We start from the raw sequence: 19,199 nt of genomic DNA, 5'->3' as shown, positions 1-19,199 counted from the left end.
TACATTTTTTTTAAATTGCTATAAGAAATTTTGCTATGTTAGTAGCATTGAATTAATATCTTTTCGCAGCAGAGTAGCCACCCCTGCCTGGATATCGCCTAAGCGGTGAGCGTGAAAACGAAAGGGATCGACGTGTGAGGGTGTGAAAACTAAAGCTGCAGCTATCAACGTTATTGTTGTTCTATCTGTCGCCGGTGCTGGTGTACGGGTTGGGTGTGTGCGAGCGCCGTCATCAATGGAACCAATTGATAACCCGTAAGAGAGCATAACACTCGATACAAAAAAAACAACAACTACAGCACTAAATTGTTGCGACCTTTGTAGGAACTACTATTGATAAAAACCAGTAAGCGACCGTTACCCCAGCCACAACAACAAAAACAACAACACCAAGGAGACTAGCAAAATAAAAAATCATTAAACACTTGTCAATTTTTAGGTGCACGTGCTTAGCCAGCATAATGGAGGGCGAGAACGAGGTCTACGATGACATGAATCTGTATATAACGCAGGAGAGCTTCATTGTCGAGCCTAATGGGCAGTCCGAGCTATTGATTATTGGACGCCTAGACAAGGTGACGCGTGTGCAGCCCAAGACCACACAGTTAACCAATCTGCGACCAACACGTCGCATTTGCGGCGTGCTTGGCACCATACGCCTGCTCAGCTGTGACTATCTATTGGTGGCCACCCATCGACTTTTCGTGGGTGTGCTAAACGGGGCTGTAGTGTGGCGCTTAGCGGGCTACGATATCATACCATACATTCCCAATGCCATACAGCGCTCGGAGAATGAGTCGTACTTGTTAATGCTGCGCAAGATGCTGGACACCAAATACTTTTACTTCTCGTATCGCTACGATCTTACACAAACCCTGCAGCGTCAGCGTAATCTTGGAGCGTCGCTTCAGGGTAAGCTGGGCCTGCTACAGCGTGCAGATCAGCGCTTCGTGTGGAATGGAAATGTGCTGCGACAATTCAAGTGTGACAACATGGAGCGCTTCCAGCTGCCACTGGTACTGGGCTTTGTATCCGTCAACCAGGTGCAAATCAACGGGCAGACCTTCTTCTGGAGTATTGTAACGCGCAGATCGGTGCAGAGAGCGGGCACTCGACTCTTCTGTCGCGGCTGCAACGAGCAGGGTCATGTAGCCAATTTCGTGGAAACGGAGCAAATAGTCGAGTTCAATGGACAGCACACCAGCTTTGTGCAGACACGTGGCAGCATGCCCTTCTTCTGGCAGCAGCTGCCTAATCTACGCTATAAGCCCAGTCCACGCCTAATACCCGGCAAGGATCATCTGGCCGCGCTTACCGCGCACTTTACTGAACAACTGAAACTCTATGGCCAGCAGGTGGCTGTCAATCTGGTGGATCAGAAGGGCTCCGAGGGTCAACTGGAGTCCACGTTTGCGCGTTTAGTGCGTGAGCTGGGCAATGCGGGCGTACGCTACGAGGCTTTTGACTTCCATCACGAGTGCCGTAAAATGCGCTGGGATCGCCTCAACATACTGATTGATCGTCTGGCTCATGAGCAGGACGACTTTGGTTTCTATCATGCCTTTGACAATGGCAATCTGGTGTCCACGCAGACGGGTGTCTTTCGTACCAACTGCATTGACTGTCTGGATCGCACCAATGTGGTTCAAAGCATGCTAGCGCGACGCTCGCTAACCGCCGTGCTGCAAAAACTGGGCGTGCTCCATGTGGGTCAACGTGTCGAGCATGCCTCGTCCGAATTTGAGCTGCTGTTCAAGGGTGTTTGGGCGGACAATGCGGATCTGGTGTCGCTGCAATACTCCGGTACGGGAGCCCTTAAGACGGACTTTACGCGCACGGGCAAACGCACCAAGTCGGGCGCTCTGCAGGATGGCAAACGTTCGCTGATGCGCTACTTTTTAAACAACTTTTCGGACGGCAATCGTCAAGATTCGATAGATCTGTTTCTGGGCCACTATGTCATTAACGAAAACGAAGGCAACGTGTTGCCATCGCCGCTGGTGGCGCCACACGGCTGGCGCTACTTTGCATTCCCCTCGGTGCTGCTCATAGCCGTGGCCATGTTTGTCATTACCATCACATATCCGGCGGAGTTCAATACGGAGAATCTGCTATTCATGCTATTCTGGGGCGCCATGATAGCAGTGAGCGCCACGGGTATACTGCACTACGGCGTAGAGTTTGTGCAATGGCCGCGGCTTTTTCCGCCCTTTTCGTTTCAAGCCGCCTGACGACGTTAGCGTGGTCTAGGCGGTAAGCAATTCTGGAGTAGAACGGGTGGCCTCTCACTCTACCTCTGCTGTCAACACTTTCAACTCCAAAATGTTAAGACATTGATCAAACAATATAAATGCATCTAAATTTCCCGTATATTTCGTATTATGTGTTGGACACTTTTAACTTTTTGTGCTTTTATGTTTTAGCGCCTAAATATATTGGGTATTCTTATGCTAAGTGTAGGCAAATAAGGCGAGCTTCTCTAGCTGCAGCAAACGCTTAAAATTAATTAATAACAAATAACTTGTAGCTCAATCCCTGCTGTAGTTTAAATTTCTAAAGTTGAATAAACAATGGTCAACAGCATTAATTAATTTAAAACATTAATATTTGAGTTACTTTCAGGATATGTCTTGCAGCTTATTATCCATGGCATTACTAAACATCGTGAAGGGATTCAAATTGAATTTGAATATTGCGCTTAAATGCAACTCTGCACATCAGTTGATCGATCACTCCTTTTTTGCGAGTATCAGTCAAAAACTATCATCCCCAATACTGCCCCAATCACAAACAAAATAATGAAGGAAGAAGAAATAATTTTTTGAGGCTCAGTAGGCTATTCTTGTATATTAGTATTAATTGAAAGTTTACAACAGTTCAGTCTCCTCCCTCGGCCAAAATTGCTAAATTCTAGTTTTTTACTCAAAATTTAAAAATTTGTAAATACGATTTCGTTTTAAATAACCAAAGCGCTTAGCAATATGCCGCCCAAAGAACAAAAATCGAAGGAAAACACCAAGGATGATGGAAAATCCAATGAAGAAGGTGGAGCCTCATCGCGTAGTCTTATATACATGTTTGAGTTTGTTATTGAGGATTTGCTAATTACTCGCCAAAATCTCTGCGCGCCTGAGGAGTATCCCACCTGCGTGGAAATCAGCTTCCGCTCCAGCGTTTTTCTAAGCATCTGTGATCGTGAGTATGGTTCGTGTATTACATCGCGCACGCCCAAGTGCGGCAAGTGCTGCATTTTTGCGCTGGATTCGCCCGTTACCGACAAGGATCGTCTGCAAATACATGTCTATAAGAAGCGAACAAGTCGCTGCAAGTTTCTAATTGGCATGACCGAGGTAGCCATGAAGCCTCTTTTTGATCGCGTTAACGAGTCCTTTAATGCGGAGAATCCCGGCTGGGAGCGTATATGGGAGGAGCAAATTCTGCTGTTGCCCAAATTGCGTGGCCCCAACAAAGACGTGCTGGACAGCTGCGCTTGCTATGATCCCGGCCACGAGCGACGCGAGCAGCTTTGCCCCACCTCTGAGCTGACCAAGCGTCTGCTGCCTCTGTTTAATATGTGCAAGCAGCAGACTGGCAATATGGTGATCATTATGCGTCTGCTCTGCAATGGACCCGCCATTGTGTCTGCCTTTTCGCTAAATACCCCCATCTGCTCGCGTAATCCCAAGTGCGAGCCCTGTCCGCCGCCATGCCCGCCTCCGTGCCTGCCTCTGTGCCCGTCGCCGTGCCCGTCGCCGTGCCCGTCGCCATGTCCACCACCTTGCCAGCCAGCGCCTTGTCCGTCGTGTCCATCTTGCGGAAAGTCAAAGCCGCCTTGCCCAGATCCTTGTGATCCTCCTCTGCAGGCCACAGGTGGCCCTATGAATCCGCCCAAAAAATGCTGCGGAGGGTGTCCACCCCCACTTGGCAAGTGCATACAGCCGGATCCTTGCTACCAGCCGGACCTGGAGCCTAGAAAGTGTCTACGTTACTTTGCCTGCAATCTGGACAAGATGTGCCCATGCGATTACTGCGAGGACGAGTTCGATCGCGGTAAGTTTACTCTTACTTAAGTAGCTGCAGCTTTTATTAATGCCTCACTGTATGCAGAATGCCCCACTGTGCCGTCCAAACGCTGCAAGTCATTTATTGAAAAGCGTCTTGAGCCTTGTGGTCCTTGTGGCGGTGTGCCCGCTAATCCACGCTGGATGCAGAAAGAAAAAGAAGAGGCCAAGGCCGACGAGTCTGCGCAAAAGAAGGCAGAGCGACGCGAGGAAGCCAAGAAGCAGAAGAAGGAGGCAGCGGCTAACAAGAAGCGTCAAGAGGGTGGCTGTAGCAGTGGCTTCTTCTGTGACAACCAGACCACGCCCTCCTATTATGATTGTATGAAAGCGAGTACGTCTGCCGGTCAAAGTAAAAGCCATGATCCCTGTGATCACTGTTGTCCCGAATACGCCGACTGTTGTGACGGAGGTGAGTGCTAAACGCTAAGCAAAAATATGAATAACAAACTAAAATTCAGAATTTTTAAATTTATTTAATTTATTTATTTATTTTGAACTAGTTGGCTTAGCATAATAATTTTACTTTTGAGCGTAGCAATCGTTGAATTTAGCATTTCGGGCTGAGTCGGAGCAAAATTAACACACCTACAATTTAATTTTTAGTTTCAATATTCACTTGTATTTGAATTTTCGTGCCGTCGACAAAGAAAAAAATTATTTCGTTTTTATTTACACATACAAATCTGAAATCATTGTTTTTGGATGCATTGGATTAAAGTTTAAACGGGTATTTTGAATAATTCAAACCTATTGATCAATAATCCAATCAATCCAAACTCTAAGTGAATTCTTATAACTTATTATAAATATTTATGTGATTTTTGCAGCGCGCAAACGAGCTATAAGGAAATTGCGTCATTTATTGGTTAAATACAACATCCAAATCGACTAACTTTAATCTGGATCCAAATTTTATTTTGAGTTTATACACGTAAATAAACAAATCCGACGAGAATGGCCAAGAAGAAGAAGGGTAAGAAGGGCAAAGGCAAAAAGCCAAAGGTCAATTGCACCATTCCCATCGATGACAACAAGCTGAAGCCAATGAATCCGCGAGGTAAACTTGAAGTCTGCACTTAGCCAGGTGCACTCTTTTACTCTCTCTCTCTCTCTCTCTTTCCTTACAGTGGTCGACTGTTGTGACTGCAATGAGTGCGTGGAATGCAACCCGTGCTGTCAGTGTCAATGCGATTGTCAATGCGATTGTAGTCCCGAAATACAGCCCTGCTTCATTGCGCCCACGCGACCGGATCCAGGTCCCGAGGCATACGATGAGTTTGAGGCATGCCTCAATGGCAGCGGCCTAACCATACGTGTCTTAAAGAACACCCACAAGGTGGAGAGTGTGGACGATGGTGCCATGGGTGCGCATAACTTTACTGCCGATGACGATCCCTGCTATAAGGACAGCCTAGAGGATTGCGAGTCCGACAAGTGCTTGCACGATATGATGCAACGCAGCGCCTTTGCCAGAAAACACATACAGCGACGCGTCGGAGGCAAGATCATCAATCATCCCAAGATACCCAAGGTGCGGGCCAACATCAAGTACTCTGGTAACGATACCTGCGACACGGACAACTTTTACGTGCCCTTCTCCAAAATCAAAGAAGCATGTGAGAACGAGACCGCCAAGGTAGATTGCTACCGCTCACGTATCTGCGATCAGAATGAAGCCAAGGTCGATTGCTATAAGCAACGCCTATGCGGTGGTGGACTCGGCTCAGGCGCGCCGTGCATACCGGCGATACCGCCAACGCCAAACCAACGCAACTGCTGTATGCAGGTGGAGGCCAAGGACATAAAGGACACCATGAAGGGCGTCAATCTGGATACGCGACAAAAGGGCATTGAGGTTAGCTATCAATATGAATTCTTGTTTGTATTATTTTCTCTAAATCTAACTCTCGTTTAGGTCTGCTATAAAACCTGCGAGGAAACAGACAGCGATGTGTTCCTGGTCAAGCTGGGCAGCAAGTCCAAGTCGCAGTACAAGAAGAATACAATTGAGATAGAACTACGCACACCCAAGCAGCCGGTGACACTGCCCATGAGCAAGGTAACAACTGAGACCTACGTGACGGAGGCGCTGCTAGGCGCCACCGGCGGTGGCAAAAAGAAAGGCAAGAAGGGTAAGAAAGGCAAAAAGGGAAAGGGCAAGGGTAAGAAGAAGTAAACGCTACTCCAAGAACCATTTGCCATGACCCTGAAGCACAACCTGAATTCTTCCCACTAGACTCGTTCAAGCATAAAATTCGTAATGTACTTTGAAAACTGCTTAACTGATTAACTGCAGTATAGGTTACAAGCAAACTTTAGTCTTTGGACTTGTGTCAGTTTGTAGAAGCAACAAATACATGCATGCAGTTGATAAAATAAATGTACAATACTGGATTAACTTTAAACTTGTAGTTGTTTTGAACTTTAGCAAGCTTTAACTGGTTATTAATTATATTAAGCTAGCCGCACCCCCAGAAAATGACCACAGTTGAATTTCTTGCAGATGCCACTATTGGTCCAAAGGCCAGACCAAAGCTTAACGCCGTTGATCAATGCAAACATGTTGAGAGCGAGCGACTGAGAGCGCAGCGCAGCGTTGACCAGCGCAGCTGAGTGAGCGACGTGACGGCGACGCCGTGCGCGGTTTTTGGCCTGAAACTGAGACACACAGGCTCGGAGAGCAGACGAGCGCGCAACGTGTTTTAGTTGCGTTCAAACTCTTTAGTCTGTAAGTAGCCAAGCCGATTGCTAACGCAAGTCATAAAAGTAGTAGCTATACAACAGGCGAGGCTCTCCAGCTCCAAACAGCACGAAGGCTACGAAACGAATGCGAATAACAGCGACGCGCGCGTGCTCGTGATCGTGATCGTTCAAATAAAAGTGAGAGTGCTTTGCTCTCTTTCTCTCTCTGGTCTGCACTCTCAGCAGTCCGACAACAATAAAGCGGAAAGAAAGTCAGTGCAGCATGCGCGCCCAGATCGTTTGATTAGGTAATCGAGCAAGAGATTAATGGCCTCTTGGCGCTCTCTTTATAGAGAGGCGATGAAATTTAGAAGACGAAACAAAAGCGCTAAGGCAACGTTTCAAATATTTTTTGGTTGCTATTTGTGAACTGATTTTCATAATTTTAAATAACTATCGCTGACAATCTATGCATTGCTAATTTAGAAAGCGATCAGCGCAGCGCAGCATAAAAATTCAGCTAGATCCAAGTCCACTCACACACATACAAGCTGAAGCAGTGTCCATTGAACTAAAGCTGCTCCGGTCAGCTGCTTGATACTTTGTTACAGTCACAGCTTACGCTCGGTATTGCAAATTGCTTTCTCCGTTACGGTCTCACAGTCGCGCGTTCATCATCGTCGCGTTGCGCCCGCGTCCTTCAGCTTGAAGTGCACTTGTTAAGTTTACACAATGAACATGATACGCGTCACACTCTTCACCATACTCATCTCGCTGGTCAGTGTCGATTCCGGCAACAACAACAACAACACACCCCAACTCCAACACCTGCGCACACACAGCAACACACCATACAACAGCAACAGCTACAACAACAACAGCAGCTTAAGCCAAAAGACAGTTAATGTGCCTGTGCTGCCGCATCAGGAGCCACAACAGCAGCAGCACCAGCAGCAGCACCAGCAGCAGCACCAGCTGACAGACGCCATTGCTAATGCACGCGATAAGCGAGGTAAGTTTAATATTTATGCCAAGGCTGGCTTTAATGAGGCTGCAAATATTTGAAATTACACTTAGAGCCGCAGGCGGCAGTTTATAGATTTACAACTACTCAACTCAAGCGATGAAAGCTGTTGAGGCGTCATCTAAAGTGTTGCAAATTGAAAGGCAAATTGACCTTAAAACTGACAAGCAGACAAGCAGTTGAAGTGTCAACTGTTGACGCGTTCAGTTAACGAATCCATCGTCAGCTTTTATTTTGCGAAAACTGCTTCTAAGCATTATTAATGCCGCACATTTGGCAAGAATTCATTTTGACTTCTTTCTATTATTGTTGAAAGCCAAACTGGTTCATATAATAACTATACAAGTTTCTTTATATACATATGGTACACATATATGGATGATAGAGTGAAAGAACGCAATTGACGCATTAAAGTTATTAATGTGCGCAAGCAGATCTAAAAATAATTTGGACATAAATTTAAAACCAGATCTTAAATTCATAAGTCATAATTTTGTATGGCGTCAGCTGATGCTGGCTGCAGTTTAGCGTTGGAATGCGGCTGACCTTAAGCAAAAGTTCACAATAACAATAGTTAAACTAGACTAAGGATTATGCGTTCGTTGACTTTTGTTAGATTATTTAATTTGCAGTTCTTGTGCGTGTGAAGGTTCAAGCACCTCGTTGGTCAAAAGCTATAAAAGAAATCATTTTGACTCATTGGCATGCAAATGAGTTTAAATTCAGAAGCTTACAGCATAGCTACATAAATAATTTATAGCAGCATAGGCATGAGGCCAGACTTAATTGGTTACTAATTTGCATTTAAGAACGTTAAAAAAAAATACCCAAAAAGCTGCTGTAATTAGTCAGCTATCAATAAAAGATATCTCAAGTGTCGCTGCGTGTAATATAAAACCACAAAAGTGCGGCCAACAGTGCGTATGCGCTTTGTAGTTGTGTTACGCATACGCAGCGTTGTACACGAAAATGTAATTATTAGTTTGGAATTGATTGCGCAATTGCAAACAATTTTTATAAAAGGCTCACTTTTTGCGTTTTGTTTGTTTTGGAATGTGGAAGTCTTGTTAGAGTCGCGCCTGCTACAGTTTTTGGATTAAAGCGTATTGCAGCTTGTCGTTTTGTGTGTGTGTGTTTTTTTTTTTTTGTTGCACAACCGCGTCGTTTTGTAGATGCAACTCTGCTAGCCGTGCTACTGCTAATTGACCTCTTTTCAGCCAAGCGGCAATTACACGGCCCTCGCTAGAGTCTCAGCTTAAGATACAGATACATGGCAGCTATTTGCAACAGATGCAAGTCAAAATGATTTACTGTTTGATTCGCCATTTGTTTGTTACGTATTTTGCATTCTCAAGGCAGTTTCAGTTGCAGTCAACATCCTCCGCGCGTCTCAATGATTTATGAGCGTGCCGTGCTCGTTTGTTAACTGCCTACCCCCCTCCCGCTCCGCTCAACGACAATTAGCCGCATGTAGCCAGCAGCAAACAGATACACATCAATTCAAGACAGAACTGGGTTACATTTGCTGCTGCTGCTGCTGCTGCATTGTTGCAGCTAAGCACGTTGCATGAAATTATTAACTACGTCTAAAGGTATTTTAAGACTGCGTGTTATACAAACAGCGGCGATTGTTGATCAACAAGATCGAGCGCTGGGATTAGTTGTAGCTTTGCAGCATTTAGGCCATCACGACAACCCGACTTTCAATTGGTCAATTGATCAATTACCAAACAATGGCACGCCAATTGAGCCAACAATAACAACGACGACGACTGACAAAACAAAAATATCTCAAGGACCAGCATGCGCAGCATTCAGAGCAACAGCGCATGAGAACAATTATAAGTCGACAGTTAACAATGGTCCTCTTATATATACATGAGTTTATTTGTTGGCTATCAACAGCTATTGTTACGCTTATTTGTAGAATTGTTGAGTGCTTAACGCTTGGCCTTAGAGTTCGTGGTCACATTAGCTCCAGGCCATCAATTATGTTGGCAAAGAAAGAGAAAGCAATAAACGAGCATAGATGAGTCTGCAATTTAAACTATAACTTACGCTTTCAGTTGAAAGCACTAACAAGTGCATTTGCCTTTTAGCCAACTGATAAGATTTACAACTCAAGAGTGCACACACCTTAATGAGCAGCTGGAATGTTCGATAAGTACTTGATAAAGCACTTAAGCAACTGAAACGATGCGATGCGTTGCCCTCAGCCTCAGCTTAAATCACTTTTAATGTGTGGCAAGGGGCCAAAAAAATATTTAAGCCTGAAACAAGCAATAATAAAGTATGCGCTAATTAAATTTAAAACAAAATACACAACACTGCTATAATTATATTTAACATTTTGGGTGCGTCCGTGTACAAATACTTACCGGGTAATGGCTTATTTCATGTGTTTTTAATGTTGCTGCGCTGGTTTATAACAATTATTTGACAATTTCGAGTCGTTAACATTAAAGATGAAACGGGTAACTGTTTTTTTACGCCCTTGACACAGTTTTAAGCTGATATATGAAGTAGTTGAAGCAGCGGCTTAAAGCTGCAGTCAATTGGCAAGCGATCAAGTTGCCATTAAGCGGGCAACGAAATGTAAATTGAATAATTAAATTTCAATATTTGGCCAAGCTACAAATAAAGCCTTGGGGGCTAAAGAGCTGTTGCTGCTGCTGCTGCAAGCTGTGGGCATAAATCAGTTTACATATGATTAACTATAGATATATATCTATATCTATATAGAGCGTCTGCCAAAGTGCAGCAGCTGAACTGAACTTTAAGCTTTAAAACTGATTGTCTGACCTTTGGCTCGCACACGTTGCGTGGGCTGGCAATTGCGTTTGCTTTTACGTTTGCCCACATGCATTTGAGCTGCTCGTAATAATAAACAATTGTCTCTTTGCTTTTGCAGGCGCACGAGCTGGCCCCAACCTAGAGCTGGACCAGAGCGAGATAGCGCGACAGAATCAAATTACACAGCAGATATTTGCCAACTATCTGGAGCGTCGGCTGTTTCCCAATCGCAACGTTAGCCAAAAGATACCCACCATAGCGGATATACTGCCCAAGCCCAAGCCCTCGCGGCGTCCCAGACCGCGTGGCTTTGCGTCCAGCGGCGACAGCTTCAAAAAGAGCGCGGGCGGCTCTTTACGTAATCGCTTAGCTGCCGCTACGGCCAAGCGAGGGTACAGCAAGAAGCCAGAGCCTTTTGAGGATGCTCTAGAGGATTTGTCAGATCTGCAGCCGCAGGCAAATAGCCCGGATGACTTTGACTATGATGCGCAGGAGTCGCTGCAGAGCGTCGAATCGGAGCAACACGATCAGTACTATGGCAATATATTGCTGCGTGATCCAAGCGAGAATGAAATCGACAGTGGTAAGTGATTAATGAAGCTGTTAGAGCGACAAGCTCATTTATAAACTTAAAACTCAATTAAGACTCAAGTATAATAGCTAAATAAATAGCATACTAGGCGTATGCTTAATCAGCATTGAACTTGTCGCTTAAACCCGTTCGGCGTGTGTATCATTTGTACTTTATTTAGAATTCACACCTTCTCGCAAGGCAGCCTTTTGCATTTGTTTAAACAATACCGTTTTTGTTTGCTGGAACTTGTTTCGCTTGCATTGTTCGGCAATGTTAATTCCTTTAATATTTATTAGCGCATTGATACGTGAACATGCGTCAATTAAAGTGTGACAATCGCTTGAGATAACATGCGGCATAAATCTGGCGACAAAAACCTTCGCGGGCCATAAATTAATTACGCAAAGGATTGCGTGCAATTTAATTGAAAGTTGTTGCTGCCAGGCAACTTTTATGATAAACTCCCGCTGTGCGTTGGCTCATCAATCTTAAAGGTTTTGACAAATAGCACGAAATTTAAATAATGTTTAGCGTAAACATGTTTTTGAAACATGTTTATTTTTAAATAATTCTATGCTTGATTGCCTAATTAGTTATAAACAAAGCCAATAAGAGATCAATCAATTATAAAGCGATCAGCATGTAATGCCCGTGAACTCAGCCGCATGCCTTACAATAACAAATAGCTAAATAGGAAACGCACCGCGCCGCAGATCAACACCACCATGGCCACCAATTCCACAAGCAGCTTCCATTTTTCTACCTCGTTTATTAACTTCCATTCGTGCCACTCGTAGTCCACGGGCAATTCTTCAACAGCCAATGCTGTATGCGATGCTGATAATTGTGAACGCATTGTGAACAAAAATCTATTGATTGCAAAGTCAAAGCTCGACTGAAAATCTAAACATACGTACATTACGTATACGTCAAGTTTCTAAGCCAAGGTCAGACACAGCAAACCTCAAGTGAAATTGCAAAATCTTTGATGGTAAGAATTTGCAATGCGATAGCGCAGTGGCAGAATTTTGAAATCTGTCTTGGGGTGTTTTGTTTCACGCTCGAGCTCAGCTTGATGAGCATGTCCAAATCAACACTACACTGTGTTTTTTTTCTTACCTTGGTCAGCGGCTGCGGCTGCGTCTTGCGGTCGACAAGCGTATCAATGCTGCAGGCTACGGCTACGACTCAGAGCGAGAGCGAGAGCGGCTGCTGTGTGAGATGGGCACGTATACCAAGTTGGATGCTAATCTCGCAGCGCTCTGCACAAGACACACGAAACGAGTTCACACAGCCAGCTAACCAGTTCAACTGGCTCTTGGGCTCTTGTGCTCTCTCGCGCTCTCGCTCGCGCAGTCAGCGCCTCTGACTCTGTGGAGATTCTGCTTTAGTTGGCGCCCATGCGACCCAAAATTGTTAGTTCTTCGACAACCGACGGTCAGTTTGGGCGCGCGCATGCGCTCGAGGTCTTCATTCATTTAATATATTTAAAGCTGCGCCTCTCTTTTATTATTATTGTGTCACTTGTGTGTTTCTTATTAATTTATTTTGGCAACTTTCGTTTTGAATTCGTTTCACGATCGCGATTAAGATTGAATCACAAAAGCGGCACGCGCGTCAATTCATATTTTGTATCATAAAATTCAAAAAATGCGCTCAATCACATAAATCAAACAATAAATAAAAACAACATCCAAAAATATATTTACAGCTTGCGGAAGTGCGCAGTATTTGCATAAATTTAAATTAAACTAAACCAAGCAAACAAACAATTTACAAAATGCACAAATATTTGTTAATCTCTGTGATAATTTGCCTGCAGCTGCTGAGCAGCGTGCCAAGGACTTGTGCGTCACCGCAGAAAGGCACGGGTCCTGTCTCGGGTATGTACTCCACTCTCCACTGCTTGCTGCCACATGTTGCATAACATAACTCAATGCTGTGTGTGGTGGCATCCTGTGCCGGCAAACAGCATTGGCTTAGCTTTTTGTAATTCACTTTCACTTTTATTTTTCACTTTTGGCTGCAGCAAGCGATGTTGCTCGTTTTTTTTTGTGACTTTAGTTAAACTAAGGAAAGATAAACATTTTTTCATGCATGCCATTGCATTGTTGGTGCGGCAGCTGCCCGTATTGAGGCATTGATTTATTGATTAATATGTGCTGGCTGTTTGCTCCAATTAAGGTTGTGTCTGCCAACAAATTAGTCGCGACTCGCGAGCTTTGTGCGCTTTTGTGCACCTGCTCCAAATACATACCATACATATCCATTTTAAAGCTTGTACAGCTGTTGAAATATTTGCAATAAAATAAAATTGATTGTGACCAAATGTCAAAATACTTTGCGAAAATGCCAGTAAATTAATTAAAGGGAACTAGGCAAGGCCACGGTCGGCTGGCAACCTGGCGTATGCGCAACGTACAGTAAATAGCTTTATGTAAATCCCCTAAAATTCTATATTAAAGAAATAGAATATTTAAACATGCCTAAACTGGTTGCTCTCAAATATATTAAAGTTTTATATCAAATATAAATTCTTTTGTTTTACGCAACAGACAAACATAAACACAGGAAGTTTGGCAGTTAGCGTAACTAGTTTTGATTGCGTGCTGTTGTTTTTGTTGTTGCTGCACTGCTTTAGTTAAAAAATAAATCAAATTCCGTGTATGCGTGTGTGCTTTACAGGCCTTCAGACTCTCGTGAGTTAATGAAGGTTGTCATAACTGAAGTTTTTTAACTTCAATTTAATTGCAAGCAAACAGCTTGACATTGACTTTGGCTTATAGTGCCAACTACAACGAGTTTAGATTAATCAAATGTGTTGCGCCTTAAGCTAATATTTATTAGTTTTATTTATAGCAAATTTGCTGGCAAATTTATATTAGTTTGCAATTCAATTGACACCTTTAATTTGTTGTCTAGCTTTGGCAATGTTTGCCAGCAACCGGTCCGCTCTGCGCTCTATGCGATGAGATAATTAACAATGCGTGATGCAACTGCTATAAAGTTTATGTTTGTTTGTCTAACGTACGTCTGTTGCCATGCATAGAATAGAAAGTTGCGCAAGATTTATGAGCGCTTCTTGTCGCATTAAGTATACGCAGTGTGAGTCGTAGATCATAGCTGTTGGCTTTAAGCAAAAAATTATGCAAAATAGCGCACATTTGGCTACTGGCTGTTGCCGCTTGACAAATTGCAACATTTTCTCATTAATTTTTAATGTTTCTAAATGAAAACAAAAATGCGATAAAAGCGAAACTTTAACGCACTTGCGCACCGCAACGGCCCCAAGTTTGGCAGCAACATTAGCGACTAACGGCAAACATTATAAGCATAATTAACATTTTTGCCGCCTTCTGCACGACCTTGGGGCCACGCATAATGGCTAGCGTCCATTTTGGATGATTAATTGGGCAAACAATCGCGAAATTTTTTCGACGCTTGGGTGTTGCTGCTTTATTGTTAACAAACACAAAATGCCGTTATGACAAACGAGCCATAACCATATAACATATCTGACCTTCACATACTCAGAACTAAAGCCATAACAGTTCACACAACCCAAAAGACCTTGATTTGGTTAAGTATACAATGCTCAGCTCCAAATTCCCCCAAATCAAAGCCATTGTCGAAAAGAACAAGACGCTGACGCTGGCGCTGATGCCGAAGCTGACGCTGTTAACAGGTTCAACTTGTTTGCCCATCTTAAGTATCGGTCTCTATGGAGCAACTGGTTGCTTAGCAGCTGCTTTAGATTAAAAAGCCCCACAATTTGACAAGCTTACAAAGCAAATACATTTGTAAGCAGTTCGACGCAGTCAGCGGCCAATTAATAAATTTGATTAAAAATAATTTGATAAATATAATGCCCAAATAAATCGACAAGCTGTAGCTGTAGCTGCAGCTATTTGTTAATGCAACTGTAAAATTGTTGTTTACGAAAATTAATGTTAAACGTTTGTGCATTTATTTTTAGACTGCCCCAACTGTGTGGACGAGTCACAGTACACGCCGAATAAGTGGACGATGCCGTTGCTGAAGCTGGGCGAGAAGCGCTACTACCTCGGCATCTTCTTCAAGGTAAGCTGCATTCTGCGGTTCAATGCGCCGCAGTCCGGTTAAGCAGAGAAGACTGCAAATGCAAAATGCAAAATAAATGAAAATAAGGCGACATATGGAAATGTTTACAAGCCAATATAATTATAGTTGGCTACAAAACGTTGCGACGTTTCGCAAGTTAATATATTTATATATAAGTAGTTTGGTATTTATTGTTTAACAAGCGCGTGCAGCTGCTCAACAGCAAGCCAGACCTTAGAACGACCCTGACTGAGGCGTGGCCAATAGTTTAATAAATATTTATGCATTCGTCTCATTCATAATATATCCAAAATCAAATTAGTCAAAGTTGATTAGAAACTAATAATGCATAGGCATAAATATGAATGCGTTTGGTTAGTCAGCCAGTCAGTTGTCAGTCAGTCAGGCAAGTCAATGGCTGTTAGCCATAGCTGCTGATGAGCTACTTATGCAAATGCGTCACCAAAACGTGGCGCATGCTTTAAAAGATATGAAGCGTTCTCCTTGAACTTTAAAGCCAGGCCAATAAATTAGCCAAAACGAAATCCAAACATCTATGCATATGATTGAAGAGTTCGTAAAGGTCAATTTAACATGTAGCTACGCACACTTTTGATGCTTGCAATTAACTTGGCTAAATGCCTCATTAGAAGAAAGCAAGCAAAGCTCAATTGATTGCTTAAACGCTTTGAGCATTTGAGCATATAAAAGAGTAATTAATACTTCAGTCCAGTAATTAATTATAGCAAGCTGTTTATAGTTGAATAAAATGTATTTATTTATATATATTAAAAGCTTGCTAATTTAGTGCAGCTTGCAGTAGCTGAAAGCTGATTAAGCTTAGCTGTGTTTTTATTTATTTAAAACAAATTTGGTTGAAACCAGTTTGCAAGCAAATTCTAACGGCAAATGTTGTTCACTTTCGCTTGCGTTCTATCAAACTCATCAGTAATTTATTGGAAAAAATCAATTAAACATCTTTCTGTGTTGCGCAACTTGTTGTGCTGTGCCCGTAAACAAATGCAAATAAAATGCAAAACTTAATACGCCAACAAACACGCAACAGCACGTAGCAAATGCCAAGTGTGGCAGTGGCAGTCAGTCAGCTTGATATGCAGACACTAATTGCAGTTGAGCATACGCAGTGTGGTGCAGAGGGAGGTGCAGCAGCAGGCGACGCTTATTGAGCAACTCATATGCAATGTGTTAATGAAATTACACAAAGTTTGAATGCTAAATACGAAAAAAAAAAAAAAATTGTCAAAGCGTTTTGCTGCGTTTAATTGAGCTGTAAATTTCAATAGCCTGACATTTGTGGAACAAACCAAATTGCAACTTGTTAATTAGTGAAAAAAACAAAACACGACAAAAATGTATTTGCATTTACTTTTCTCACAGCTGCTATTCAAGTGATTTTGCTTTCACACACATTATGCAATGCTGTTGCAATTCTTTAATGCCACATGCCACATGCCAGACGGATTGCATACTTCACAAGTTAACTGCATGTTGCCTGACTGATTCAGATCGTAAGCTGCTTGTGTTTCGCTCTCTCTTTACACCTTTGGCAGCAAATCTGCGTTTAAAATTGACGAACGTCAATAAAAGTCGAACAGCATTTTATGTTGCAGCTTGACTTATTTAACAGCCAAGACATTTGGGGGCAAGTAGCTCGCTGTTTGCTTGCTTGCCACCTACCCACGCACGGAAGTTGCTTGCTTGCCAATTAGTGTCGAAAATTTTGCTATAGTTGCGACTCAATCTATGCAATTTGATATTCAATTAATACTAATGGCTGTCGGCTGCTAATTAGCCCAAAAACCCACTGTGCATGGTGGGTGCTGCTGCTGCCTGTTGCATTTGCTTTGAGTGCTTTCCATTTGTCAAGTGATGCGCACATGAATCAATTACGATTACGCAACAACAAGAGCACGTAACAGAGTCCTTTGGCTTGAGAACCACATCATTAAGTTTGCCTTAATTGTGTTAGTGCGCGAATAAAGCGCAAACTGATGAAGCACAGGCCAAAGTGTTGTTGTTGTTGTCGTTGTCTCCCCACTGAAAGTGCTTACTGGGCTGTGAAGGAACGCTCCGTTGAAGCTGAGAAGTCAATTAGTTTGGCATATGATAAGGCAAACAGCTCACAGCTTTAAGCTTGAAGGCTTTGCAGCAGCGTTAGATAAAATAGTTAATTTATTTAGACATAAAGCAGAACAATTTAAATATTATGTTTACTTTATGCAATAGCAAGCTCAGTTATTTATTAATAAAGTAATGACTTTAGGACTTTGCTTAGCTTACTTTACTTACCCTAAGCAATCTATTTTATGATTTCCCTTTTTCTACCACATAGGAAATTGGGTCAATCTTAGGATTGCTACAAAGCGCAATTAGTGAAATAGATAACAGTTTTTATGCTTGAGCTCTTGTTGCTATATCTTTATATTATTTATTACTAATTGTTATGCATTCGCTTTGCTTTGCTTTGCAGGCGAATTGGTTCAAAGCCACGCAGTATTGTCGCTACCATGGCATGCACTTGGCAAGCATTTCATCACAGGAAGAGAACGATAGACTGGAGAAACATATACGCGACTTTGGTAAGTCTATACAGCCCCACTCCACACTCCACACTGCAGCAGCTTAGGGCTTTGACTTTCTACGCGGAAGTTGGTAACCCAAAACTGCAGTTCACATGCATATGGCTTAAGCAGTGAGCGCTGCACTTTCTATGGCCAGCGAAAAGTGAATGTGAACTGCGATTTGAGTGACGCCCAGTTGCGAGCGCTTAATTTATGGCCATAGCCTAACAATTGTTGCAAACGTTTGTTTTGTTGCAGGTTTGGGGCACGAGCATTTCTGGATAAGCGGCACTGATCTGGCCGATGAGGGCAACTACTTTTGGATGGCCACGGGACGACCGATCACGTTTACCAACTGGAATGCGGGCGAGCCGAATAATTTTAAATATGAGAATGGCGAGGAGGAGAACTGCCTGGAGCTGTGGAATCGCGATGGCAAGGGGCTCAAGTGGAACGATTCGCCCTGCAGTTTTGAGACCTTCTTTGTCTGCGAAGTGCAGCCTTAAAGTCTGAGCTCTGATCAGCTTGCAACTTAGTTACGTATACGACATGCAGCACACAAAATTTGAAAGCAAAAAAAAAGATACAAAAACATAAACAAAGTAGTTATTATTGCATAGTTTACTAGTTTATTAAGCGCTTTTTGCTGTGTGTCTCTGCCGCTGTCTTAATGTTAATAATACAAAATTTCAACAGCAACGAAGCGAGTTTAGTTTAAACATTTTGTTGGTGTTGTTGCCTAGTTAGTAAACTAATTAAATTATACACTTAAACGCAAAAGGACTCGTGTAAAAAGCAAATAAAAAAATGTCCCTTGCAAGAAATCTATAAATGCGATGATTTATGTAGAGTTTTTAGCATTTGCAACGCGGCGTATGAGTAATATATAAAGCAAATAAAACTGAAAGTGCCTGTCAACGCTCGCCTCGCTCTCGAAGACTCTAGAGGGTTGCTCTCGTTCTGGCTCTCTCTCTCGCTCTCTCTGTGCAGCCACCTGTCGTCCAGTCGTTAACTAAACACAACTAATGCTCAATACAACTCATAATCATATAATGCTGCCTGACATGATTTACTTGAACGAGAACGAGAGCGCCTGCTGCTTGTTTATCTCAGCCAGCGCTGTCCAGCTGTTTTGCTATGCCACCGGCAAGGGCTAGGCACCGCCACTCCCCCTTATCACTGGGCAGCCAACACCACAACGTGCCGCCTACAAAAGCGGCTGTTCGCATTTTGTTTATGCGCCCAGCAGCGCTGCAAGAGAAACGACGCAGGCGCATGTAATGTTCAATTTAAGAGCAGTTCCACTTAACTGGGCTAAATAAAGACAGTAATTGATAATTTATTCATTTTTATGGCAAGCATAAAATACAAATTTTATAAAGTTGCCATAGTTTTTGCAATTC

The 19,199-nt window shown here is 43.0% G+C and overlaps 4 protein-coding genes across 6 annotated transcripts; all 4 read left to right on the top strand.

Moving 5' to 3' along the window:
- The first annotated feature begins 3 nt into the window (after window positions 1-3).
- On the top strand, window positions 4-2,558 carry LOC108600148 (phosphatidylinositide phosphatase SAC1). Of its 2 annotated transcripts, XM_017987542.2 has the most exons (3): window positions 171-255; window positions 325-346; window positions 440-2,558. In XM_017987542.2, the coding sequence occupies exon 3, from the start codon at window positions 462-464 to the stop codon at window positions 2,229-2,231; it is 1,770 nt and encodes a 589-aa protein (XP_017843031.1). In that variant the 5' UTR covers window positions 171-255; window positions 325-346; window positions 440-461; the 3' UTR covers window positions 2,232-2,558. The 2 variants fall into 2 exon arrangements, with proteins under 2 accessions (XP_017843030.1, XP_017843031.1); XM_017987541.2 differs by lacking the exon at window positions 325-346 and having other exon boundaries at window positions 4-255; window positions 440-2,557.
- Window positions 2,559-2,886: 328 nt separating this feature from the next.
- LOC108600965 (CG9130) lies at window positions 2,887-4,971 on the top strand. The gene is made up of 3 exons (XM_017988820.2): window positions 2,887-4,050; window positions 4,108-4,470; window positions 4,889-4,971. The coding sequence occupies exons 1-3, from the start codon at window positions 2,982-2,984 to the stop codon at window positions 4,951-4,953; spliced, it is 1,497 nt and encodes a 498-aa protein (XP_017844309.1). The 5' UTR covers window positions 2,887-2,981; the 3' UTR covers window positions 4,954-4,971.
- Window positions 4,972-4,993: 22 nt separating this feature from the next.
- On the top strand, window positions 4,994-6,466 carry LOC117134617. Its single transcript, XM_033293669.1, has 3 exons — window positions 4,994-5,118; window positions 5,189-5,916; window positions 5,977-6,466. Exons 1-3 carry the CDS (start codon window positions 5,016-5,018, stop codon window positions 6,235-6,237), a joined length of 1,092 nt encoding a protein of 363 aa, XP_033149560.1. The 5' UTR covers window positions 4,994-5,015; the 3' UTR covers window positions 6,238-6,466.
- A 245-nt stretch (window positions 6,467-6,711) lies between these two features.
- LOC108598616 (C-type lectin 37Db) lies at window positions 6,712-18,608 on the top strand. Of its 2 annotated transcripts, XM_017985314.1 has the most exons (5): window positions 6,712-7,755; window positions 10,679-11,143; window positions 15,111-15,214; window positions 17,706-17,814; window positions 18,055-18,608. In XM_017985314.1, exons 1-5 carry the CDS (start codon window positions 7,476-7,478, stop codon window positions 18,300-18,302), a joined length of 1,206 nt encoding a protein of 401 aa, XP_017840803.1. In that variant the 5' UTR covers window positions 6,712-7,475; the 3' UTR covers window positions 18,303-18,608. The 2 variants fall into 2 exon arrangements, with proteins under 2 accessions (XP_017840803.1, XP_017840804.1); XM_017985315.1 differs by lacking the exons at window positions 6,712-7,755; window positions 10,679-11,143 and adding an exon at window positions 12,915-13,017.
- The last annotated feature ends 591 nt before the right edge of the window (window positions 18,609-19,199 follow it).

Source organism: Drosophila busckii, chromosome 3L (genome assembly GCF_011750605.1).
Source record: "Drosophila busckii strain San Diego stock center, stock number 13000-0081.31 chromosome 3L, ASM1175060v1, whole genome shotgun sequence".
In the NCBI taxonomy this organism is placed as follows: domain Eukaryota; kingdom Metazoa; phylum Arthropoda; class Insecta; order Diptera; family Drosophilidae; genus Drosophila; species Drosophila busckii.
Note: the sequence above shows the minus strand (reverse complement) of the source record. Positions and strands in the feature narration are given on the sequence as shown.

Excerpts from the sequence above, each read along its gene's own strand:
- LOC117134617 (XM_033293669.1), top strand. The coding sequence starts at position 5,016 with ATGGCCAAGAAGAAGAAGGGTAAGAAGGGCAAAGGCAAAAAGCCAAAG. Across the intron at positions 5,119-5,188 it reads GAAGCCAATGAATCCGCGAG|TGGTCGACTGTTGTGACTGC; the intron begins GTAAACTTGAAG and ends CTTTCCTTACAG. Across the intron at positions 5,917-5,976 it reads CGCGACAAAAGGGCATTGAG|GTCTGCTATAAAACCTGCGA; the intron begins GTTAGCTATCAA and ends ACTCTCGTTTAG.
- LOC108600965 (XM_017988820.2), top strand. The coding sequence starts at position 2,982 with ATGCCGCCCAAAGAACAAAAATCGAAGGAAAACACCAAGGATGATGGA. Across the intron at positions 4,051-4,107 it reads CGAGGACGAGTTCGATCGCG|AATGCCCCACTGTGCCGTCC; the intron begins GTAAGTTTACTC and ends CACTGTATGCAG. Across the intron at positions 4,471-4,888 it reads CGCCGACTGTTGTGACGGAG|CGCGCAAACGAGCTATAAGG; the intron begins GTGAGTGCTAAA and ends TGATTTTTGCAG.
- LOC108598616 (XM_017985314.1), top strand. The coding sequence starts at position 7,476 with ATGAACATGATACGCGTCACACTCTTCACCATACTCATCTCGCTGGTC. Across the intron at positions 7,756-10,678 it reads TAATGCACGCGATAAGCGAG|GCGCACGAGCTGGCCCCAAC; the intron begins GTAAGTTTAATA and ends TTGCTTTTGCAG. Across the intron at positions 11,144-15,110 it reads CGAGAATGAAATCGACAGTG|ACTGCCCCAACTGTGTGGAC; the intron begins GTAAGTGATTAA and ends ATTTATTTTTAG.
- LOC108600148 (XM_017987541.2), top strand. The coding sequence starts at position 236 with ATGGAACCAATTGATAACCC. Across the intron at positions 256-439 it reads ATGGAACCAATTGATAACCC|GTGCACGTGCTTAGCCAGCA; the intron begins GTAAGAGAGCAT and ends GTCAATTTTTAG.